Source organism: Odocoileus virginianus, chromosome 31 (assembly GCF_023699985.2).
Source record: "Odocoileus virginianus isolate 20LAN1187 ecotype Illinois chromosome 31, Ovbor_1.2, whole genome shotgun sequence".
Taxonomy (NCBI): domain Eukaryota; kingdom Metazoa; phylum Chordata; class Mammalia; order Artiodactyla; family Cervidae; genus Odocoileus; species Odocoileus virginianus.
In genome coordinates, this window is record NC_069704.1 from 8,566,417 (window position 1) to 8,584,516 (window position 18,100).

At 41.8% G+C, this 18,100-nt stretch overlaps 2 protein-coding genes across 6 annotated transcripts in view; one reads left to right on the forward strand and one right to left on the reverse strand.

The window, feature by feature from the left end:
• The first annotated feature begins 6,816 nt into the window (after positions 1–6,816).
• On the forward strand, positions 6,817–17,481 carry TEX48 (testis expressed 48). 5 transcript variants are annotated; one of them, XM_070459232.1, is made up of 6 exons: positions 6,994–7,515; positions 7,822–7,853; positions 12,715–12,822; positions 13,052–13,174; positions 15,823–15,948; positions 17,154–17,481. In XM_070459232.1, the coding sequence occupies exons 3-6, from the start codon at positions 12,819–12,821 to the stop codon at positions 17,255–17,257; spliced, it is 357 nt and encodes a 118-aa protein (XP_070315333.1). In that variant the 5' UTR covers positions 6,994–7,515; positions 7,822–7,853; positions 12,715–12,818; the 3' UTR covers positions 17,258–17,481. The 5 variants fall into 5 exon arrangements, with proteins under 5 accessions (XP_020730076.1, XP_070315334.1, XP_070315333.1 ...); XM_020874417.2 differs by lacking the exons at positions 6,994–7,515; positions 7,822–7,853 and adding an exon at positions 6,817–6,981; XM_070459233.1 differs by lacking the exons at positions 6,994–7,515; positions 7,822–7,853 and adding an exon at positions 6,817–6,981 and having other exon boundaries at positions 13,055–13,174.
• The window catches only part of TMEM268 (transmembrane protein 268), a 41,122-nt gene continuing 37,704 nt past the window's right edge, over positions 14,683–18,100 (reverse strand). The window contains exon 9 of the mRNA XM_070459229.1: positions 14,683–15,459. Coding sequence (XP_070315330.1) covers positions 15,403–15,459 — 57 coding nt within the window. The 3' untranslated portion in view covers positions 14,683–15,402. The remainder of the gene's footprint in view (positions 15,460–18,100) is intronic.

Below are 18,100 nucleotides of genomic sequence, written 5' to 3' on the forward strand. Positions count from 1 at the left end.
TTCAGTCGCTGCCCAAGAAGTCCCAGGATGAAGCCCTCTGGTTCTGCTCCACAGCAAATAGTGTCACTGTGAAGTTTCAGTGTAATAAAGAGATGATTCAGGCATTACTCAGAGAAACCGTAGCAGTTCAGAGATGCTCTCCTGGACCACAGCATGTACAGTGATGCGCGCTTCATCTTCCTGCCACAGCCTTTGCATTTAGTGTCAGATCTGAGTAATAAGTGACATGCTAAATGACTGGTGACACTGTTTACCCTTCTTCCCTCCCCACCCCCACTGCACTCAGAAGTCAGCCAACATGACAAAATTTCAGTGCCAAAACCTTCACCGAGAACAGTGAAACTTTGAGTCTCTCCGTTTTCCCACAAGTCTCAAAGCGATACTGGAAATTTTTTTTCTTTGTCACCAGTGTAATCGAAAAATATGTTTTTATTTAGAAGCAATCCAAAAGTCAAGCCTATTTTTAGAATGTGAGATTACAGAGGAGGATTTTTCCAAAAGGTTCGAAGTAACAATTATGTAAGAGCCACAAAAGGGTTTTATTTGTGACCATCACCTTGGGGCTTTGAAGGAAGTTTAGGGGTTGAAATTGCTGGAAATTGAGAAGCCCAAATATTTTGAAAGAATAAGCCCAATTTTTGGCTCAAATAGTATGGGCAAGATATGAGTTTACATCTAAAATGATGCCCTTCCACAACTGCTTAGAAAATAAACATGAATCCATTTCTTAATATTTATTATATAGGCCACAGACATGATGTTGTACATCAAATCAGTATTTCCTAGACTCTGTTTATTCACATATCATTGTTGGATTCTGCCTATTATCTCTAGTGTTATTTCTTTATATTTTTCTTTAAGCCATCTCATTATTTTAGACTAGAACAAATGTACCATAAGAGGATACGTCAACATAAAAAAACTGAATAAAAACAAAATAATGTGCTGAGATTCTGGTATGATGCTGTCATCTGCAAAAATCCTGAGGGTGCCATTTTCTTTTTGTTATTAAAGGGAGATTGTCAACTTTCTGTAGGCATTACAGAGTGGGTAACATCTAGCTGAGACTCAAAATGGATCAAAGATCTACATGTAGGGGTTAAAACTATACAATTCTTAGAAGAAAATATAAGAGTAAATCCTTATGACCTTGGGTTAGGTGATTGATTAGATATGACATCAAAAACATAAGCAACAAAAGAAAAGCTGGTTAAGTGAACTTCATCAAAATTTAAAACTTTTGTGCTTCAAAGGACACCATCAAGAACATGAAAAGACAATCAACAGAATGCAAGAAATATTTGCAAACCATATATCTGACAATGGTCCAATATAGAGGATATGTAAATAGCTCTTAAAATTCAACCACAAGAAGGCAATCCAATTTATAAATGGTTAAAGGAGCTTAATAGACATATCTCCAAACAAGATATATAAATGGCCAATAGATACATGAAAAGATGCTCAATATCATTAGTCATTAGGACACAAATCAAAACCACAATGAGATACTATTTATACTCACTAAGATGGTTAAAATTAAAAAAAAAAAAAGACAGTAACAAGTATGTTGAGAATGTAAAGCAAATGAAATCTTCATACATTGCTGAGAGTAGCACCACTTTGGAAACAGTTTGGCTATTTCTGAAAGGTTAAAACTAATTTACTATATGACTCAGCAAATTCACTTCCAGGTATATATACCCAAGAGAAAAGAAAACACATGTCCACAGAAAAAATAACCTGCTTGTATTCATGGCAATATTTTCCATAGAGCCAAAAATTGGAGACAAGCAAAATGTCATCAACAGATGAGCAGATGAACCAATGTGGTATATCCTTACAATGGAATATTATTTGACAACACAAAGGAATGAGGAACTGATACATGTCACAACCGAGATGAACCTTAAAAAGATGAATCATATTATATGATTTAATTTATATGAAATGTCCAGAATAGGCAAATCCATAGAGACAGAAAGCAGATTAGGGGTCGCCAGGGGCTGCAAAGAAGCAGGGATGGAGAATGCTCATGGGTATAGAGTTTCCATTTGGGGTGATGCAAATATTTAAGAATTAGACAATGTTGCACAGTTCTGTGAGCATACTAAAACTACTGATTTGTACATCACAGAAGTACAAATTTTCTAGCATATGAATTACATCTCAATAATCTATCATTTTAAAAATGAATTTTAAAAATAATCCAGTCAGAAAGTGGGAAAAGGACATGAAAAGACATTTCACCAAAGAGGATATGTGGGTGACTAATAAGCAGGTGAAAAGATGTTCAACATTAGTAGCTATTAAGAAAATGAACATTAAAGTCACAATGAGATACCAGGTCACACCTATTAGAATGGCTAAAATAAAAAAACAGTGGAGAAAAAAAAACAAAACCTGGAGAAAAGGGGAGAAATATAAACTGGCAGAGTCTCTCTGGAAAATCATTTGCTCACCAGCAAAGCCCATTCACAATTCCCAAGAAATAAAAATAGGATCTGGTAACAAAATAAAATCTAACCTTTTTTCCTTTTCCTTTGTGCTTCATTGAGCTTTACTTTCTCACAAACTACCACTGACAGAGCTCTCCACCCGGCACTTCAAAGCAGAGTTCCTACTGAGAAACGACGGGTGCAGCCAGCAGCTCGGGGCCGTGTGCAGAAGCACTGCACACGGCACTGCAATTCAAGATGGCGGCAGCGGGCCGTGTGCAGAGAGGCTGTGCCCGACCCCGCGCTCTGGAGCATGAGCAGTAACGCTGTGCTGGCCCCTCCCCCACCGATGCGCGGTTCCCTGCAAAGCAGCGCGTCCTGCTGGCCTGGGGGCCATGCAGAGAGCATGGACGCTAGAGCTAGAGCTGGCACCTCTGCATTCTGTGCTGTTGTTATTGCTGCTGTTGTTTATTTTTTGGCCACCATGGCATACAGGATTTTAGTTCACTGACCGGGGATGGGACCTGCACCCCCTGAAGTGGAAGTGCAGGCATTCTTTGATCAAAGAATAAAACTTTCCCAGACTTCCCTGGTGGCTTGGTGGCTAAAAACCCATGGTTCCACTGCAGGAGGCAGCAGCACTCCTCTGATCCCTGGTCAGGGAACTAAGATCCCACATGCCATGCCTGAGGTGTGGCGGCAGGGGGGCCTTTCCTTTGCTTCTGAACTTGTCAGTCTCATTCTGTTGGAGGCAGGGGTACCCTTGTTTGGAGACCAACTTGGGAAAGTCGGTAACAATTGGACACTTGCTTTTAGAACTAAAAATGGATTTACCATACAATCCAGAAATTGTACTCTTGGGCATTTACCCCACAGAAGTAAAAAAGCTTATCTTCACCCAGAAACTAGTTTATGGATGTTGACAGTAGTTTCATTTGTAATGGCCAAGAACTAGAAATCATTCAAATGTTTTTCGGTTGGTGACTGGTTAACCAAACTGTGGCACATTCACACTGTGGATTATGAGTCAGCAATGAAAAGGAATAAACTATTGATACATGCTAAAACTTAGATGAATCTCAAGGAAATTATGCTGAGTGAAAAAAAACTAAAAAAGATACATGCATACTCTGTGTTTCCATTTGTGAAAACTCATGAAATGACATAATTCTAGAAATGGGGAACAGATTAGTTGTTTCCAGGAGTTAGAGATGGTGGGGAGAGGGGGTGTTGTGTCTCTAAAGAAGAAGCACAAAGGAACTTGGTGGTGATGGTAGTTAAGTGCCTTAGTTGTGGTGGCAGTTACATGAAGTCTCATGTGATAAAATTGCATGCCACTGTACACATAAATACACATATGAGTACATACAAAACTGGTGAACGTCAAATGAGCTTAGTGGATAGCACCAATGTTAATTTCCAGGTTTTGATATCATTAGTTATACTAGATGTTAACATTGGGAGAGTCTGAGTAAAGGATTCATGGAAACTCTGCTCTTTTCTTTGCAACTTCCTGTAAATTTGTAATTATTTCAAAATAAAGTTGTTTTAAAACCTAAATTTATCCTTATCCAAAATATACTCTTCCTGAATTCTCTAATTCCACATCAATAAGTGTGACACCATCGGCCCGGACTCAACCTTCACTCTCCATATCCAATAATAACAGGCCACATTTATTGAAAGCTTCTTCTCTACCAGGCACCACAGTTGGCCTTCCATATCCAAGGGTTTCACATCCACAGATTCAAGCAACCATAATAGAAAATACTCGGAGGAAAAAAAATCTGAAAAGTTCCAAAAAGCAAAACTTGAATTTGTCACTCTCTAGTAACTATTTACCTAGCATTTACGTTGTGTTGGGTATTACAAGTAATCTAGAAATGATTTAAAGTATACAGGAGGATGTGTTTAGATTATACGCAAATACTACACCATTTTATATAGGGACTTGAGCATCCTCAGATTTGGTACCCTTGGGTGTCCTGGAAATGATCCCCCCTCAGACACAGAGGGACAGCTATATACTTAGAACATTCCATGCCTGGCCTAAGGTACTCCTCACATCAACACTCTTATAATCCCCATTTTAAAGGTAAAGGAACTGAGCGTGAGAGGGGTAAATGATCTTGACGAAGGTCACACAGCAAGTTACCGTGGCAGGCTTCTCATGCAGGCAGCCCAACTCCAGACCCCACACCCTCTGGAATCATCAGATTCAAAATCCACCCATTCATCTTAGGCCATCACCTTAGCTGAAGAGTTCATCATTCTCTACCTGGACCAGAAAGTAGTGCAGGAGCCTGCTGATTAGACTCCTACCTCAGATCCAAGAGGGAAAAAGCAACCATACCATATATTCTTAAATGATAAACCATCCCAAACAGAAGACAATCTCCCAATCTCTCCATGCAAAGATTTTTTTAAATATTTTGGGCAACTCAAATATATAAACATTTAGTGCTATGGGTGAAATAATCAAGCATTTATTTAATGTCTTATGGAAAAACTCAAATGAAATTTTTGCCCAACTCAATACAAGGATTCAATATAGGATGTGTGTATACAATGGCATATAATATACAATCTATGAACTTGGAAACACTGCTATCCTCATTCTCCCGTTTTCTGAAACGATTTCATTCAAATGCTTCTCACATATCTCTAACATTAGTATCTTTTAAATTTTCATCTAACAGAGGTTTCTAGAGTATACTGTCTTCATTTCTAAGCTATTTTAAAAATAATCCTTTAGACTCCATCAATAATACTGTCCTTGAAAAGCTAAAAGATACATTTATACAAGCATCAACAAAAATTAGGTTTTTTTTTTTTAAAGTTAGGTTTTTAAAATTTGTTCTGTAAGTAGTAGTTTCAATGTTGGCTGCAACTTAAAAGTCATACTATATTATAAATCTCAAGGTTGGTAAGAGGCTACATCTTAATAGTTCTCAACACAAAAAGGAAATAATTATGTGAAGTGATAAATGTGTTAGCTAACACTATCCTAGTAATCATATTGTGGTATAAAAATGTATCAAACCAACACTGTTGTACATCTCAAACTTATACGTTATATGTCAATTATATCTCAATTTTTTAAAGGGTGGTGGGGAGAAATCATCTGGGGAGCTTTCAAAATTCCCATTGCCCAGAAATAGTGATTTTATTGGCCTGTAAAGTGGGCACTGGGCGTGGCATTGTTCTTTTGGCCACTCTGCACAGGGTGTGAGATCTTAGTTCCCTGGCTAGAGACTGAACCCACACCCCCTGCAATGAAAGCTCAGAGTCTTAACTACCCGATCACCAGGGAAATCCCAAGCTTGACATTTTTAAAACTTCTGCAGCCTTTGCAAGAATCACCACTTACGTGTACAATGAACAATCTCCATAATGTAATTTAGTAGTTCTCAGTCTTGATTGCATATAAGAATCACCTGGAAAGCTTTGTAAAACTACTTATGCCACGGTCCACCCTCTGCTCCCCCTCCCCAACCAGGATTCTAATTTATCTGGAATTAAGCCCCAGGGTGTTTCTACATTTTAAAAATATCTCAGATAAATCTCACTTAAAGCCAGAGTTGAGAACCTTCAATATTACCAGTTACGAGTATTTCTTTACACATAAGGTTTAAAAGTCTGTTTCACATCCATGGCTAATTCATTTCAATGTATGACAAAAACTACTGTAATGATGTAAAGTAATTAGCCTCCAACTAATAAAAATAAATGAAAAAAAAATTAAAAAAAATTTTAAAAAAAGTCTGTTTCACCCACCATCACATAGCATGGGTTAGGGCACCTTCCCCTCCCACAACAACTTCTAGCCACCCCTTCACCAGGAAATCAAAAACTGGGCAGAATCTTTGCTGGTTTCTATTCCTTTTGTTTCAGGTGGCTTCTAGAAGCATTGAAAGATGGCACTAATCGAGAACATTTTAACCTAATTTGGCTTCTCCAAAGAGAACTTGGTTGTCCCAAAGAAAGGAACTGAGAGTGCTCCCAAAGGTGAGAGATTTTCTCAGGACTCAAATATAAAATATGTCTTCTCCTGGAGGATAGATTGGGAAGAGAATGCCACTTTATTTTTGCACCTATCATTAACAACAACCATTTCTTGAATGTTTACTTTACCTCGGCACCATGTTAAATGTTTTCCTGATCCCATTTAATCCTAAAGCTATAATTTAAAATTACATAATAATAATATTGCCGTTTTAAAACCGAGATGCAAAGTGCGTCTGCCTAAGGTTACCACCCAGCTGGGTATGAGACAGAACCTGGAGCCAGGTCTTCCGCATCCAGCGCTCCACTGCCCCCTCCTGCCCAGCCATCCTCAAGAAGCTTTCACAAGAGCACCAAGACTTCCATTGCCAGGGCCCCAAGGACAGCACGGCGTTGCGGACCACTAGAGGGAGGATCCGCAGACACGCCTCCCCCTCTCTGCCCTGACCATCAGCCCAGAACCCTCTGTCCCAAACACTCCCGGTTCCCAGGCTCTGTGACATCATAGACAGCCCCATCTCTGCTCTGCCAGCTGCAGGTGAGTGAGGCTCAAAAAGTTAGATCTGAGAGCAGGAGGGGTATCTTTTCTCTATTTAAAGGGACACCATCTCCATCATGCCTTTTCACTTTGCTCCAGGAAGCAGGGGCCATCTGTCTTACCATGATCCCACCGCCTCTCTCTCTGGGTCCCAGTCTCCCCACCTGTGTTGAATGACCCCCCAGCCCCGGGCTCCTCCAGCACCGGAAGTCTTCCTTATCACACAGAAGTGTGACCTTATCAATCTCTCCTATTCTGGTCAAAGTGCTCCAGGGTCACTGGAGACCTGAAGTTCACGGTCACGGCAGGGGAGGGGGTGGGGGGTGGGGAAACCCTGTGGGCCCTTTTCTTTAGCTCCTGCTTCCATCTAGAGGAGGGCAGTGGCAGTGCAAGAAACACCACAGCCAGCCTACCTTAGCCAAATCAAGCCCACACTTTCATCAGCATCAGCTTTTACACTTACTGAGCCTTTCCAATGTGCCAGACAGCTGTGCTAAGCACCTCCATCACTAATCCTCAAGACCACATTCAAGGGTAGATACTATTAACATTCCCACTTGACAGACATGAAAACAGGAGAGTTAAATTATTCTGCGTTCCATAGCTAATAAGTAGTGAGTCTTTAGGAATTACACCCCCAAATATGTGCCTGTGATTACTACACTGCACCCCCTAAGACCCTCTCCATTTCTGAAGAGCGTTCATAAGTTCAAAACTCTTGGTAACAAACAGAGGAGAAAGTGGTCCTACTTGCCTCCTCAGTGAACTGCTGGGGAGTAAAAACATGAAAATCATCAGTGCTAGATTCAGATAAACTTATACGTGAAAATTTCTGCTCAGCTGCGACTACAGAAAGATCCTCAAGACACTGGGTATGTGTAAGCTGCTTCAGCAGAAGAGATTTCCATTTTGTTCCATTCACTGTGTGGGACAAAATCTGAATTTAGTTACACAAGGGGGACCTATGCTTTGATGACAAAGTCTCTGAGCAAAGCTAATGGCTGGTGTTTTAAGGGTTTATGAAGGCGCTGAGTTCGTGGTCAGGTGGTATTTCAGAGGCAGGAGTGCCTAGGGATGGCAGACCATCCACCGTGAAGGTGTAACTACCATCTGCTACTTTCAGGAGAGCGGTCATTGAGGTAAAAGTTCACTAACAGATTGAAGGGTTTAAACAGGTCCTGGTGATTATCTGTTACAAAGGTTACAGAGCAATTGGTCTTCACTTATAAGTGTGGGAACTCCCCCTTTTGGCCCTCCCTAAACCAAAATTGCAGGAGATACTCTTGGCGATTGTACAGATCTTCACCACTGTTGTTGACTTTCCTTGAAGACACAGTTCAAGTTTTCCACTTACAGGGATCTGGTGTTCAATTTGAGCATCAACCAGCCTGATGTCTTCTTGTTTCTGTCCTTAAATTATCTGTAGAACCATATGTTGGGCCAGTTGGGGCATAGAAGTATTCAACTCTCTGGACAAGAACCAATGGATGACTATAATACAATCCAAACCTGTGAGCTATGGACTTTCAATTGGTTGTTTGTGCCCTAGGGTATGAACTGTTTTGTACTATGTCAGTAAACGTGAAGGAAAATGAGCGCTTTGTGTTGTCCACCTCCTTTGGAGGGCTCACTGTCCTCAAAAGTCTAGGGTATTGATAGCCCCATAAAGACTTTTTTTCCTTTCCAACACTGTGTAAGTCCACGGAGGGTACCAGGGAACTGGACGCTTGGAAAGGTCCATATAGTCATCAAAAAAAAAAAAAAAAAAAACCAGTCACAGTTAGCATTGAAGACTCTGACTTTCCTACAAGAAATAAACCATGTCAACAGTCAAGCAGTATCACTGTCTACCTTCATCAATTTTCTTTGCAAGTTTAGAGGAAGAACAGGCAGGTGTTGAGTGCTAAGGCTCCTTAGAATGGCATAAATAGACAAGTCTGGACATTTGACCTTTGGCCATAATGGAACATGAGTTCTTCTAACGGTCTTTCTGCTCAAAGTATATGCAAGTATCTTCATCCATAAGATCCATAGTCTCTAAGAACAGAGGGAATTTTGGTCCTGTTTTTATTTCAGAAACCAATTGTTTTATCTAGAAGGTCTTAAGTCATTTTGATTTCTAGTTAATATTTTAGGACTATTTGAAAATAACTTGGAGATCAAAGTTGACATTTCTCATTCCAATTTATTGTCTCTAAGTCCACATTTCAGGTCTAAGTCCTTTGCAAGAAGAGAAGTTCCCCTTAAGTTGTTGGTTTACCCCAGAATGTCCTGAAGTTTATTCAGTCTCCTATTGATTCATCTTGGTTTTGTTTGCAATTCTGAATCTTTGTCCAATCTACCTTTCCCTTAAGAGAAAGGTTTTCTTTTTTTAATAGCTTCTGAAATAATTTTATGTGGTATATTTTCTGTTTCTAAACTTCTCAAGCCCTTGATTCTTTTTCAAATTATGCATGTGTGCTAAGTTGCTTCAGTTGTGTCCAACTCTTTGTGACCTCATGAACTGTAGCCCACCAGGCTCCTCTGTCCTTGGGAGTCTCCAGGCAAGAATACTGGAGTGGGTAGCCGTTTCCTTCTCCAGGGGATTTTCCCAACCCAGTGATTGAACCTGCATTTATGTCTCCTGCTTTGGCAGGCGAGTTTTCTACCACTAGTACCACTTGGGAAGCCCCAGGAATTATGCATAGATAGGTTGTTTAAATCTTCTGATCTTTTCTATCCTGCTGCTTTTTAACATTTTCCCCCAAGTTGAAGGTTAAAAATTAAGTGAACTAATTGATAGAAGTGTGATAATTCAGGGCAATAAGTAACTGAATAACAGAACCCTGAATTGGACTGCAACTTTCTGTTCTGAAATTTGGCATGATTCTAAATATTTCTCCTCAACTCAGCTCTCACCAGATTTTAAATTCAACCTCTATGGACCCACTGTCTTGTATAAGAGTTTTAGAGGAATATTGTGCAATGTTGATTATTCATTTCTATAGAAATGCCCTATAAAGAAAGTTTATGTAGGCAGTTAGGGAAAGGAACAAGAGAAGTTTAAGTGGGTAATAAAGATAAACCTGGGCTCCCCTGGTGTCTCAGACAGTAAAGAATCTGCCCAAACTGCAGAAGACCTGGGTTCGATCCTTGGGTCAGGAAGATCCCCTGGAGGAAGGCATGGCAACCCACTCGTCTTCTTGCCTGGAGAATTCCATGGATAGAGGAGCCTGGCAGGCAACAGTCCATGGGGTTGCAAGGGGTCGGACACGACTGAATGATTAACACGTGCACAAAGCTAATGCTTTGTGGAGGAAGAGTGAGAGATGAAATGAAGTGAGTTTCAGGTTTGAGAAGGAGTAAGATCTTTTTTTTTCTTCTTTCTGGGGTCAGAGTATATTAATCAAAGAAGCGTTCTATTGAGTGTTGAGTTTTGGTCTTCTCTCTCTTCTACTGTGCCTCTTGAATCTATATTTTTGACACTGAAAGTCTGCCATAATGGACATTGTCATTTTAAGTCATCTAGCAAAATTTTTGTGTTTAAGATAAACATATTGGAGCACATTGAATGACAGTACATATACAAAGCAAGGATTTTTCTGGAAAGAGGCAGCAATTTAATTTAGACGAGACCATGAGACACAGGAAAGAATACACTGCGTTCTGCTTAGTTGCTTGGTCATGTCTGACTCCCTGCAACCCCACATACTGTGGCCCGCCAGGCTCCTCTGTCCATGGGGATTTTCAAGGCAAGAATACTGGAGTCTGTTGCCATGCCCTCCTCCAGGGGATCTTCCCAACCCAGGGATCGAACCCAGGTCTCTCCAATTGCACACGAATTCTTAACCGTCTAAGCCACCAGGGAAGCCCAAGAATACTGGAGTGGGTATCCTATCCCTTCTCCAGGGGATCTTCCCAACCCAGGAATCAAATCAGGGTCTCCTGCATTGCAGGCAGATTCTTTACCAGCTGAGCTACCAGGGAAGCCCAAAGAATACACTACAGTCAGTCAAAAGTTTATACTTTGCATGGTGTCTTGAATTTCTTGGCCAAGGAGAACCTAGAAGAGTTCATATGATCTGTGCCCTGGAAATCACTAACTCCAGAATGTAGGCTGAGAAAAGTGACTATTCATTGCTTTAACAAGATAGACATGTGCTTATGAAGGTTTGGAGACACCCAAGGCAAAACTTTAGCAATTCCCTTCCTACAAATTGACCACCAGTCTAATAAACCTCCAACCATTAGATCCCAGGGCTGCCTGGTGGTGGAGGCTGGCTAGACTTAAAGCCTTCATTCCCTCCTATGAAGCACTGCCTTCTACACTCACATACATGAGGCAATCTAGAACAGAGAAAAGCCCCATGAAGCAAGAGTTTATATAAGTAGATGAAGAGAATTGAAACTACAGCAAGCAGCAGAAGAATCTGTGTATTAATGGCAAGCATATTTGCTAAATGATGCATCTCCAAAACAAAAGATCTGATTGCCTCATATTAACTTCCATTTGTTTATAAATCCTAAGAAAATAAAACAAATTCATAAAAGAGCCAGTGAAATGTATCACAGTTCAAATTATGATAGAAAACTCGCTTGGCAGCAGATCCAAAAGTCTATCAGAGATTGAGGCTAAATGGGCCCAGAAAGTACCCTTCTTGGTCCAAGGATCCCACATAGTGGAAACATCTGAATGTGTTTAGTCTGTTGAGGGTATCTAGCCACAGTATATAAAGGATGCTATCAACATATTGAATAGTTTATGTGCAGGAAGTTAAAGATTTTTGTATTAATTATTAAGAATCAGTTGTGGCTCAGCTGGTAGAGAATCTACCTGCAATGCAGGAGACCTGGGTTCTATCCCTGGGTTGGGAAGATCCCCTAGAGAATGAGAAGGCTACCCACTCCAGTATTCTGGCCTGGAGAATTCCTTGGAATGTATAGTCCATGGGGTCACAAAGAGTTGGACACAACTGAGCAACTTTCACTTTCACTTTACTAATAGAAAGCTATTGCCATAATTCAGGGTGGCTTGTTTGGTATCACAAGGGAGAAAGTGAGACATAAATGCCTACGGGTGAGACAGCTCATCTACTGAATGGAGTATTGTGAGGGACATCTAATCAATACCATGAGAAGAATTTTCTACAAGGGGGTTTTACCACTGAGAGGAAAAGGAGAACAGGAAGCATTCAGAAACCTGGAAAATTTGGTACACAGTGAAAGAACTTTGGGATGAAAACAAGGCCTTTTTCTGGACTGTCCAAACTAGGAAGATGCTTGAAGTGATCATGCAAAACCTAACTTCCTCTTATTACTGGTGAGGAGCCTGAGACAAAGAGAGAAGCAGGGACTTACTCAAAGCCACACAGCAAGTTGGTAAGAGTGTCCTTCATCAGCACGTTCTCCTGCGACCTGGACCGGCAGGATAGTTTTGTAGCCCACGAGCTACATGAAGGGGACCCTTCATTGACTGGGCACTTTGAGTACCCAGCACCACAGAGGTCACTTTATATATGTTTAAACCTTTACATTTGCAAAGCAGGCACTGCTATTCCCATTTTCCACAGGATAAAAGTGAGGCTCAAGAAAGTTAAGGAACCTATGCCTAGAAACAGAACAGAATACAGGTCTCCAAACATGTTTATGTGCATTTCTGCATGGTCCAGCATTTTGCTATAGTGAGGTCCTATCTGGAGCGTGAGCACAGGTAAAGGACTGGTACTTTTCACCCACAGTCTTATGTTTATTTAGGAAAACAGCCCTGCCCAAGGAACTGGGCTCAAATTCAACATCAGCTGATTCAATAAGGCTCCCTGCAAGCAAAGCTCAAAGAATAGAGGCTTCAACTCCTTTCCATGGGTAAGAAAACTTTGTATAAAACAGGGAAAATGACTTTAAGAGAACCACTAGGTTGAAGGGCTTGGGCCTGCTGCCTATGGGGGAGCTACAAAAGATCTGGGAAAGGAGAAGGCTATTATACCTTGGGGGAGGCTGAGCCTATATGACCCCCATCACAGTGAATTTCCAACGGGGCATCTGGAATTCAGGCCCTGGACCCAAGGGCCCCTATCCTTTTTCTTCGTATTAGCAGCTCACCAAAACCTGGCCTCGAAGATCTTCTCTTTATGCTGCAAATGCTGTGAGAAACCCAACGCTGCAGATGACTCCAAGATCCCCAATCAAACCCAAGAGCTTCAGCTGTCGAAGCACGGTAGGTACCAGGCAAGAATGGCCTGCCCAGCCTGGGGAGACTTCATATTGCTCATCCCCCTCCTGCTGAGATGCCCTCAGATTTCCTTCAGCTTTTGAGTGAATAATGCCAACCTAAAATGAGGTGAAGACTGAGCGGCTAAGTAACCAAACTGATAAACAATAGCGCTTAAAATCTTGATGCTTACAGTGGGGTGCTTGGACTAGCAACATCAGCATACCTGGGAGTTTGTTAGAACTGAACTTTCAGACCCTACTCCAGACCTACCAAGTCAGAACCATTATTTTAATATGACCCACAGGGAAACCTGAATGTGTATCATAGTTTGAGAATCACTTGTCTAAAGACTAGAAAGATAGTGCTGAAGAACCCTACCTCAGCCATAGGTAGATTCATGTTGATGTTTGGCAGAAACCAACAGAATATTGTAAAGCAATTATCCTTCCATTAAAAATAAGTTTAATTTTTTATAAAGTTTTTTATAATTTTTTATAAGTTTGTTTTTTATAAACAAATAAACAAAAAGAGCCCTGCCTTTGGGGCTGAGGCTAAATTCACTCAGCTCTGCTACATAACTGGACAAGTCAATTACCCTCTCACTCCAAGCATGTGTCCTCACCTGGAAAACAGGGACACTTATACTGTATTATTGCTTTTCAGAACCACTGGGAGGGTTAAAAGAAATGAATAGAAGCAAAAAGCACAGGGCTTGCACAGAGTAGGAATTCAACAAAAGTCAAACTAATGGAAACTATAGTATAAGGTATTGGTCAGGAGAAGATAGGCTCTGCTGCTAAAACAAACACCCTTTTAAATCTCAATGGTTTACAAAACAAAAGTGTATTTCTTGCTTGTGCAAAGTCTGTTACATATTATTTCTCACCTTTAGCCAAGGCATCTGGAACACATGGTTTCCAAGACTACCAGATATAAGAAGGAAGAGAGAGAGAAGGCATCCTAGCCTTCAGTTTGTAATTATATCCTTCTTAATGATCCAGGGCAAAAGATCATAGTGGAGAAGACTGGGGGTCAAAATCAGCAGTTTCAGACCAAAAAAATATGCATTATTGTCAAGATCAGGCAAAGCTAGGACTAACATACAGTTGAGTGGTGAGTGGTGGCACGATCCCACTGGGAGACATGGCAGTTCAATGGCAGAAGAAAAATTCTCAGGGCATATTTTGCCAGAAATCCATACCTAGGAGCCTTTAAAACATTTCCCCTGGGAATACTGGATTGGCCAAAAAGTTCATTCAGGGCTTTCCATGGATTTTATTCCATTGGATTTTGGCCAACCAAATAATTTCATGATTAAAAAAAACAAGAATCTTAAAAGTGTCAGCTCCTTTTTCCAAGATGATAATAAGTACTGAGCCCCTATTAGATGCAAGGCACTGTCTAGGCAAAGGGCCCCAGCTATGATCAGATAAGTCCCTTACTGTTTCAGAACTTAAACCACTAGAAAAGTGGTCTTATTTAACTCCCAGAATAACTCTAAGAAGCGGATCTGATTATCCAGAATGAATGTATTATTTTGCAGTTCTGAAAACGGAGGCAGAGAGAGGTGAAGCAGTTTGTTCAAGGTAGGCAGCTAGAAAAGAACAGAGCTGTTTATTATAGAACACTGCTTAGTCTGTTGACAAGACTGTGTTATACTTCTAAGATTCTAGGAGTATATCAAAACAAAGTCTTATATACAACGTTCATCACAGTGGTGTTTATGATAGAGAAATTTGAAAATAGTCTAAACACCCAAAAATAGAATATTGGTTAAATAAATCCTGAACTTTGCAACCATTTTTTTTTAAAGCTTAGTGACATAAGAAAACAGCGTATGATACATAGAAAGTAAAAGCATGCATAACATATAGGATGTTGATGGACTATGTAAAAACTCTTCTTGTTCAGTTATTAAGTCGTGTCCGACTCTGCCACCCCATGAACTGCAGTACACCAGGCTTCCCTGTCCTTCACCATCTCCCAGAGTTTGCTCAAACTCATGTCCATTGAGTTGGTGATGCCATCCAGCCATCTCATCCTCTATCGTCCCCTTCTCCTCCTGCCCTCAAGCTTTCCCACTGTCAGGGTCTTTTCCAATGAGTCAGCTCTTTGCATCAGGTGGCCAAAGTATTGGAGCTTCAGCTTCAGCATCAGTCCTTCCAATGACTATTCAGGGCTGATTTCCTTTAGAATTGACTGGCTTGATCTCCTTGCAGTCCAAGGGACTCTCAAGAGTCTTCTCCAGCACCACAGTTCGAAAGCATCAATTCTTCAGTGCTCAGCCTCTGTAAAAACATCCATAGGCAAACCCTGGAACTGTGATCATATCTGAGGGGAGTGGTGTTTGGGGCATTTTTTTCCTACTTCATATTCTTCAATATTTCCTAAGCTTTTGTATAATGTATATGACTTATACTTATAAATGGGAAAAAGTAAACTTTATGCTTTTAAAGAAATACATATTTTGAATCCAGTACCTGCTTATGAGGGGGGAGAACTCAGAAGACTAGAGGATGCTGACTCAGGTACACCTCATTCCATAACCATGGCCGCTGGTCCATGTGCACGCTCCAGAGCTGGCAAAACACTCTGGCCTCTGTGACCTCCTCTGAGCACCCCACATGACCACGTGGAATTACCATTGCCAGGTGTGCAGAAGGATGAGCTCAACAGACAAAGCCTTAAGCACAGTGACGCAGCACCCTGCATGAGTCTGGGGAAAGCCACGCTCCCCTCAGAAAAGACAACTTCCTGTTTCAGCAGCAGTGAGTATGGTGAGTTCGAACCTGGGGCCCCAAAGCTGACCCGGAACCTCTGGGGTAGGGAGCCTTGTCCTCATGTCCAAACCCCAGTTTGGTACTGAGCTCGGTGGGATGACAGGAGTGGCGGGACTCCTCCCTTTAGGATGCTGCAGTTACATTCCAGAACACAGCGGCCAGAGCACAGGGGTCAGACCTGCCTGTATGATCCTCCAAGCTGGGAATTACATGAGGAGCAGGTGCCCTGAGAGGAAAGAATCCATGTCCATACTCTCCTTCTAAGTCCCGGTGGCACTGTCTTATACGTGTACAGTGTGTGTTTGCCTAATGTCTGCTTCAGCCTCCAGATGGTAAGCTCCAGGAGGGCAGGGCCTTACATGAGTGTTATTCCTCCAAACTCAACCACACACATGGCAGATCAACATGCCAAAAAAGGCTTGTGCACTCAGAGTCTCCAGGGAGAAGAGGATGCCTCTGAGTCCTGGACTGTAGCCACATCCAGGAAGAAATGTGGCTCCATTGATGGGCACCGACGCTGTGCCCGGGTGACCTCACATAGCTCAATTACATATTATATATATAAGATGAATAAGATTCCACATTTGAAACAAACAGAAATTCTCATAACAGCTAAACCCTCCTTGCAACCAAAATTTCAAAGTCCAATTTCTATGAAAAAAATCAAAGAGGTCTGCTGTACTTGAATCGGTCATGAGTGTGTGGGCGCCCCACTAGCTCCCCTCCCCACACCGGGCTCCATGGTGCATAGTTTAAAAATCCATCTCTGACTGTATAGAGGAGGCTTCAGTCTCTAGGGGGAAGGGGCTTTCCCAAAGTTCAGCAGCTGCTGCTGCTGCTAAGTCACTTCAGTCGTGTCCGACTCTGTGCGACCCCATAGACCGCAGCCCCCCAGGCTCCGCCGTCCCTGGGATTCTCCAGGCAAGAACACTGGAGTAGGTAAGCTCAGCAGGGCGTGGTGGTAATGTCAGAACCAGGATGGGCCCAGTTCTATTTTCTAGGCCACTGCATTTCACAAGACAAACGGCTGTCACTGAATTCTCCGATAAGAGTACCAACACGTCCCAGACCGGGGCGGGGGGCACATGACTCACAGACTATTCCAGATCTGATACTGACCAGGGATGGAGGTGACCGGAACAGTCTATCCAGGCCCAAAGCAGAGGCTTCGCTCACGGTTCTTCTTCCCTTCCTTCCTTCAGATGTAAATTCACAAGTTTCCAAAAGAGGGTTTCACAAGAGAAGGCTCAGCCGCTACTTCCAGGATCACTGGCCGTACCAACCATGCCTCATCGGGAGGCCCTGATCGTTCTAGAGGGCAGCCCCCTCGCAGGCCTTGGAGCCTGCGCAGCTGCGGAGAGTTTCCAGGAGGAAGAGGGCGGTGCAGCGGGACCATGAAGACTGATTCGGAAACTCCCTTCCAGGAGGAGAAGACGTCTGAGCTAACGCTGTGCTGCCAGCAAGAGTCACTTCAGACCCCAAAAAGTCACTCGGAGGAGCTGCCTCCAAGTAAAGTCCTTGGTGACGTCACAGGACCGTGTGCCTCTTCTTTTCCCTCCGCCCTACCGGTACATTCAGTTTATAGAGGAGTTCATCCATGCTTCTTCCGTGTTGTGTGCCTTTATTTCTTACATCTAGATCTTGTTCCGTTTCACATTTATCATTATATATATTAGGTATGGATCCGTATCTTTTTGGACATTTATTTGGAAGACCACCTTTGGCCCAGTCATTTGCGATGACCCCTTTATCCTCATGCACCAAAATTTCATATGTATTTTGGTTTCTTTCTGAAATTTGTTTTATTCCACTGTAAGTCGGTCTGGTACCACCTTGTCTTATTCCTCCATTTTTTTTATTTTTTATTTGAAAGATAATTGCTTTACAGAATTTTGTTTTCTGTCAAACCTCAACATCAATCAGCCATAAGTATACATATATCCCCTCCCTTTTGAACCTCCCTCCCATCTCCCTCCCCACATTCCTCCATTTTTTAAAAATATAAACATTAGTATCTATTTGTATAGATCCATTAAAAAATATATTGATATTTTGGGGGAAATGTCTGGCAGTCCGGTGGTTAGGACTGTGCTTCCCAAGCAGGGGACACAAGTTTGATCCCTGGTTGGGGAACTAAGACCCCCACATG

Excerpts from the sequence above, each read along its gene's own strand:
- TEX48 (XM_020874417.2), top strand. Across the intron at positions 13,175-15,822 it reads GCTTCAGCTGTCGAAGCACG|GTGTGCAGAAGGATGAGCTC; the intron begins GTAGGTACCAGG and ends TACCATTGCCAG. Across the intron at positions 15,949-17,153 it reads TTTCAGCAGCAGTGAGTATG|ATGTAAATTCACAAGTTTCC; the intron begins GTGAGTTCGAAC and ends TCCTTCCTTCAG.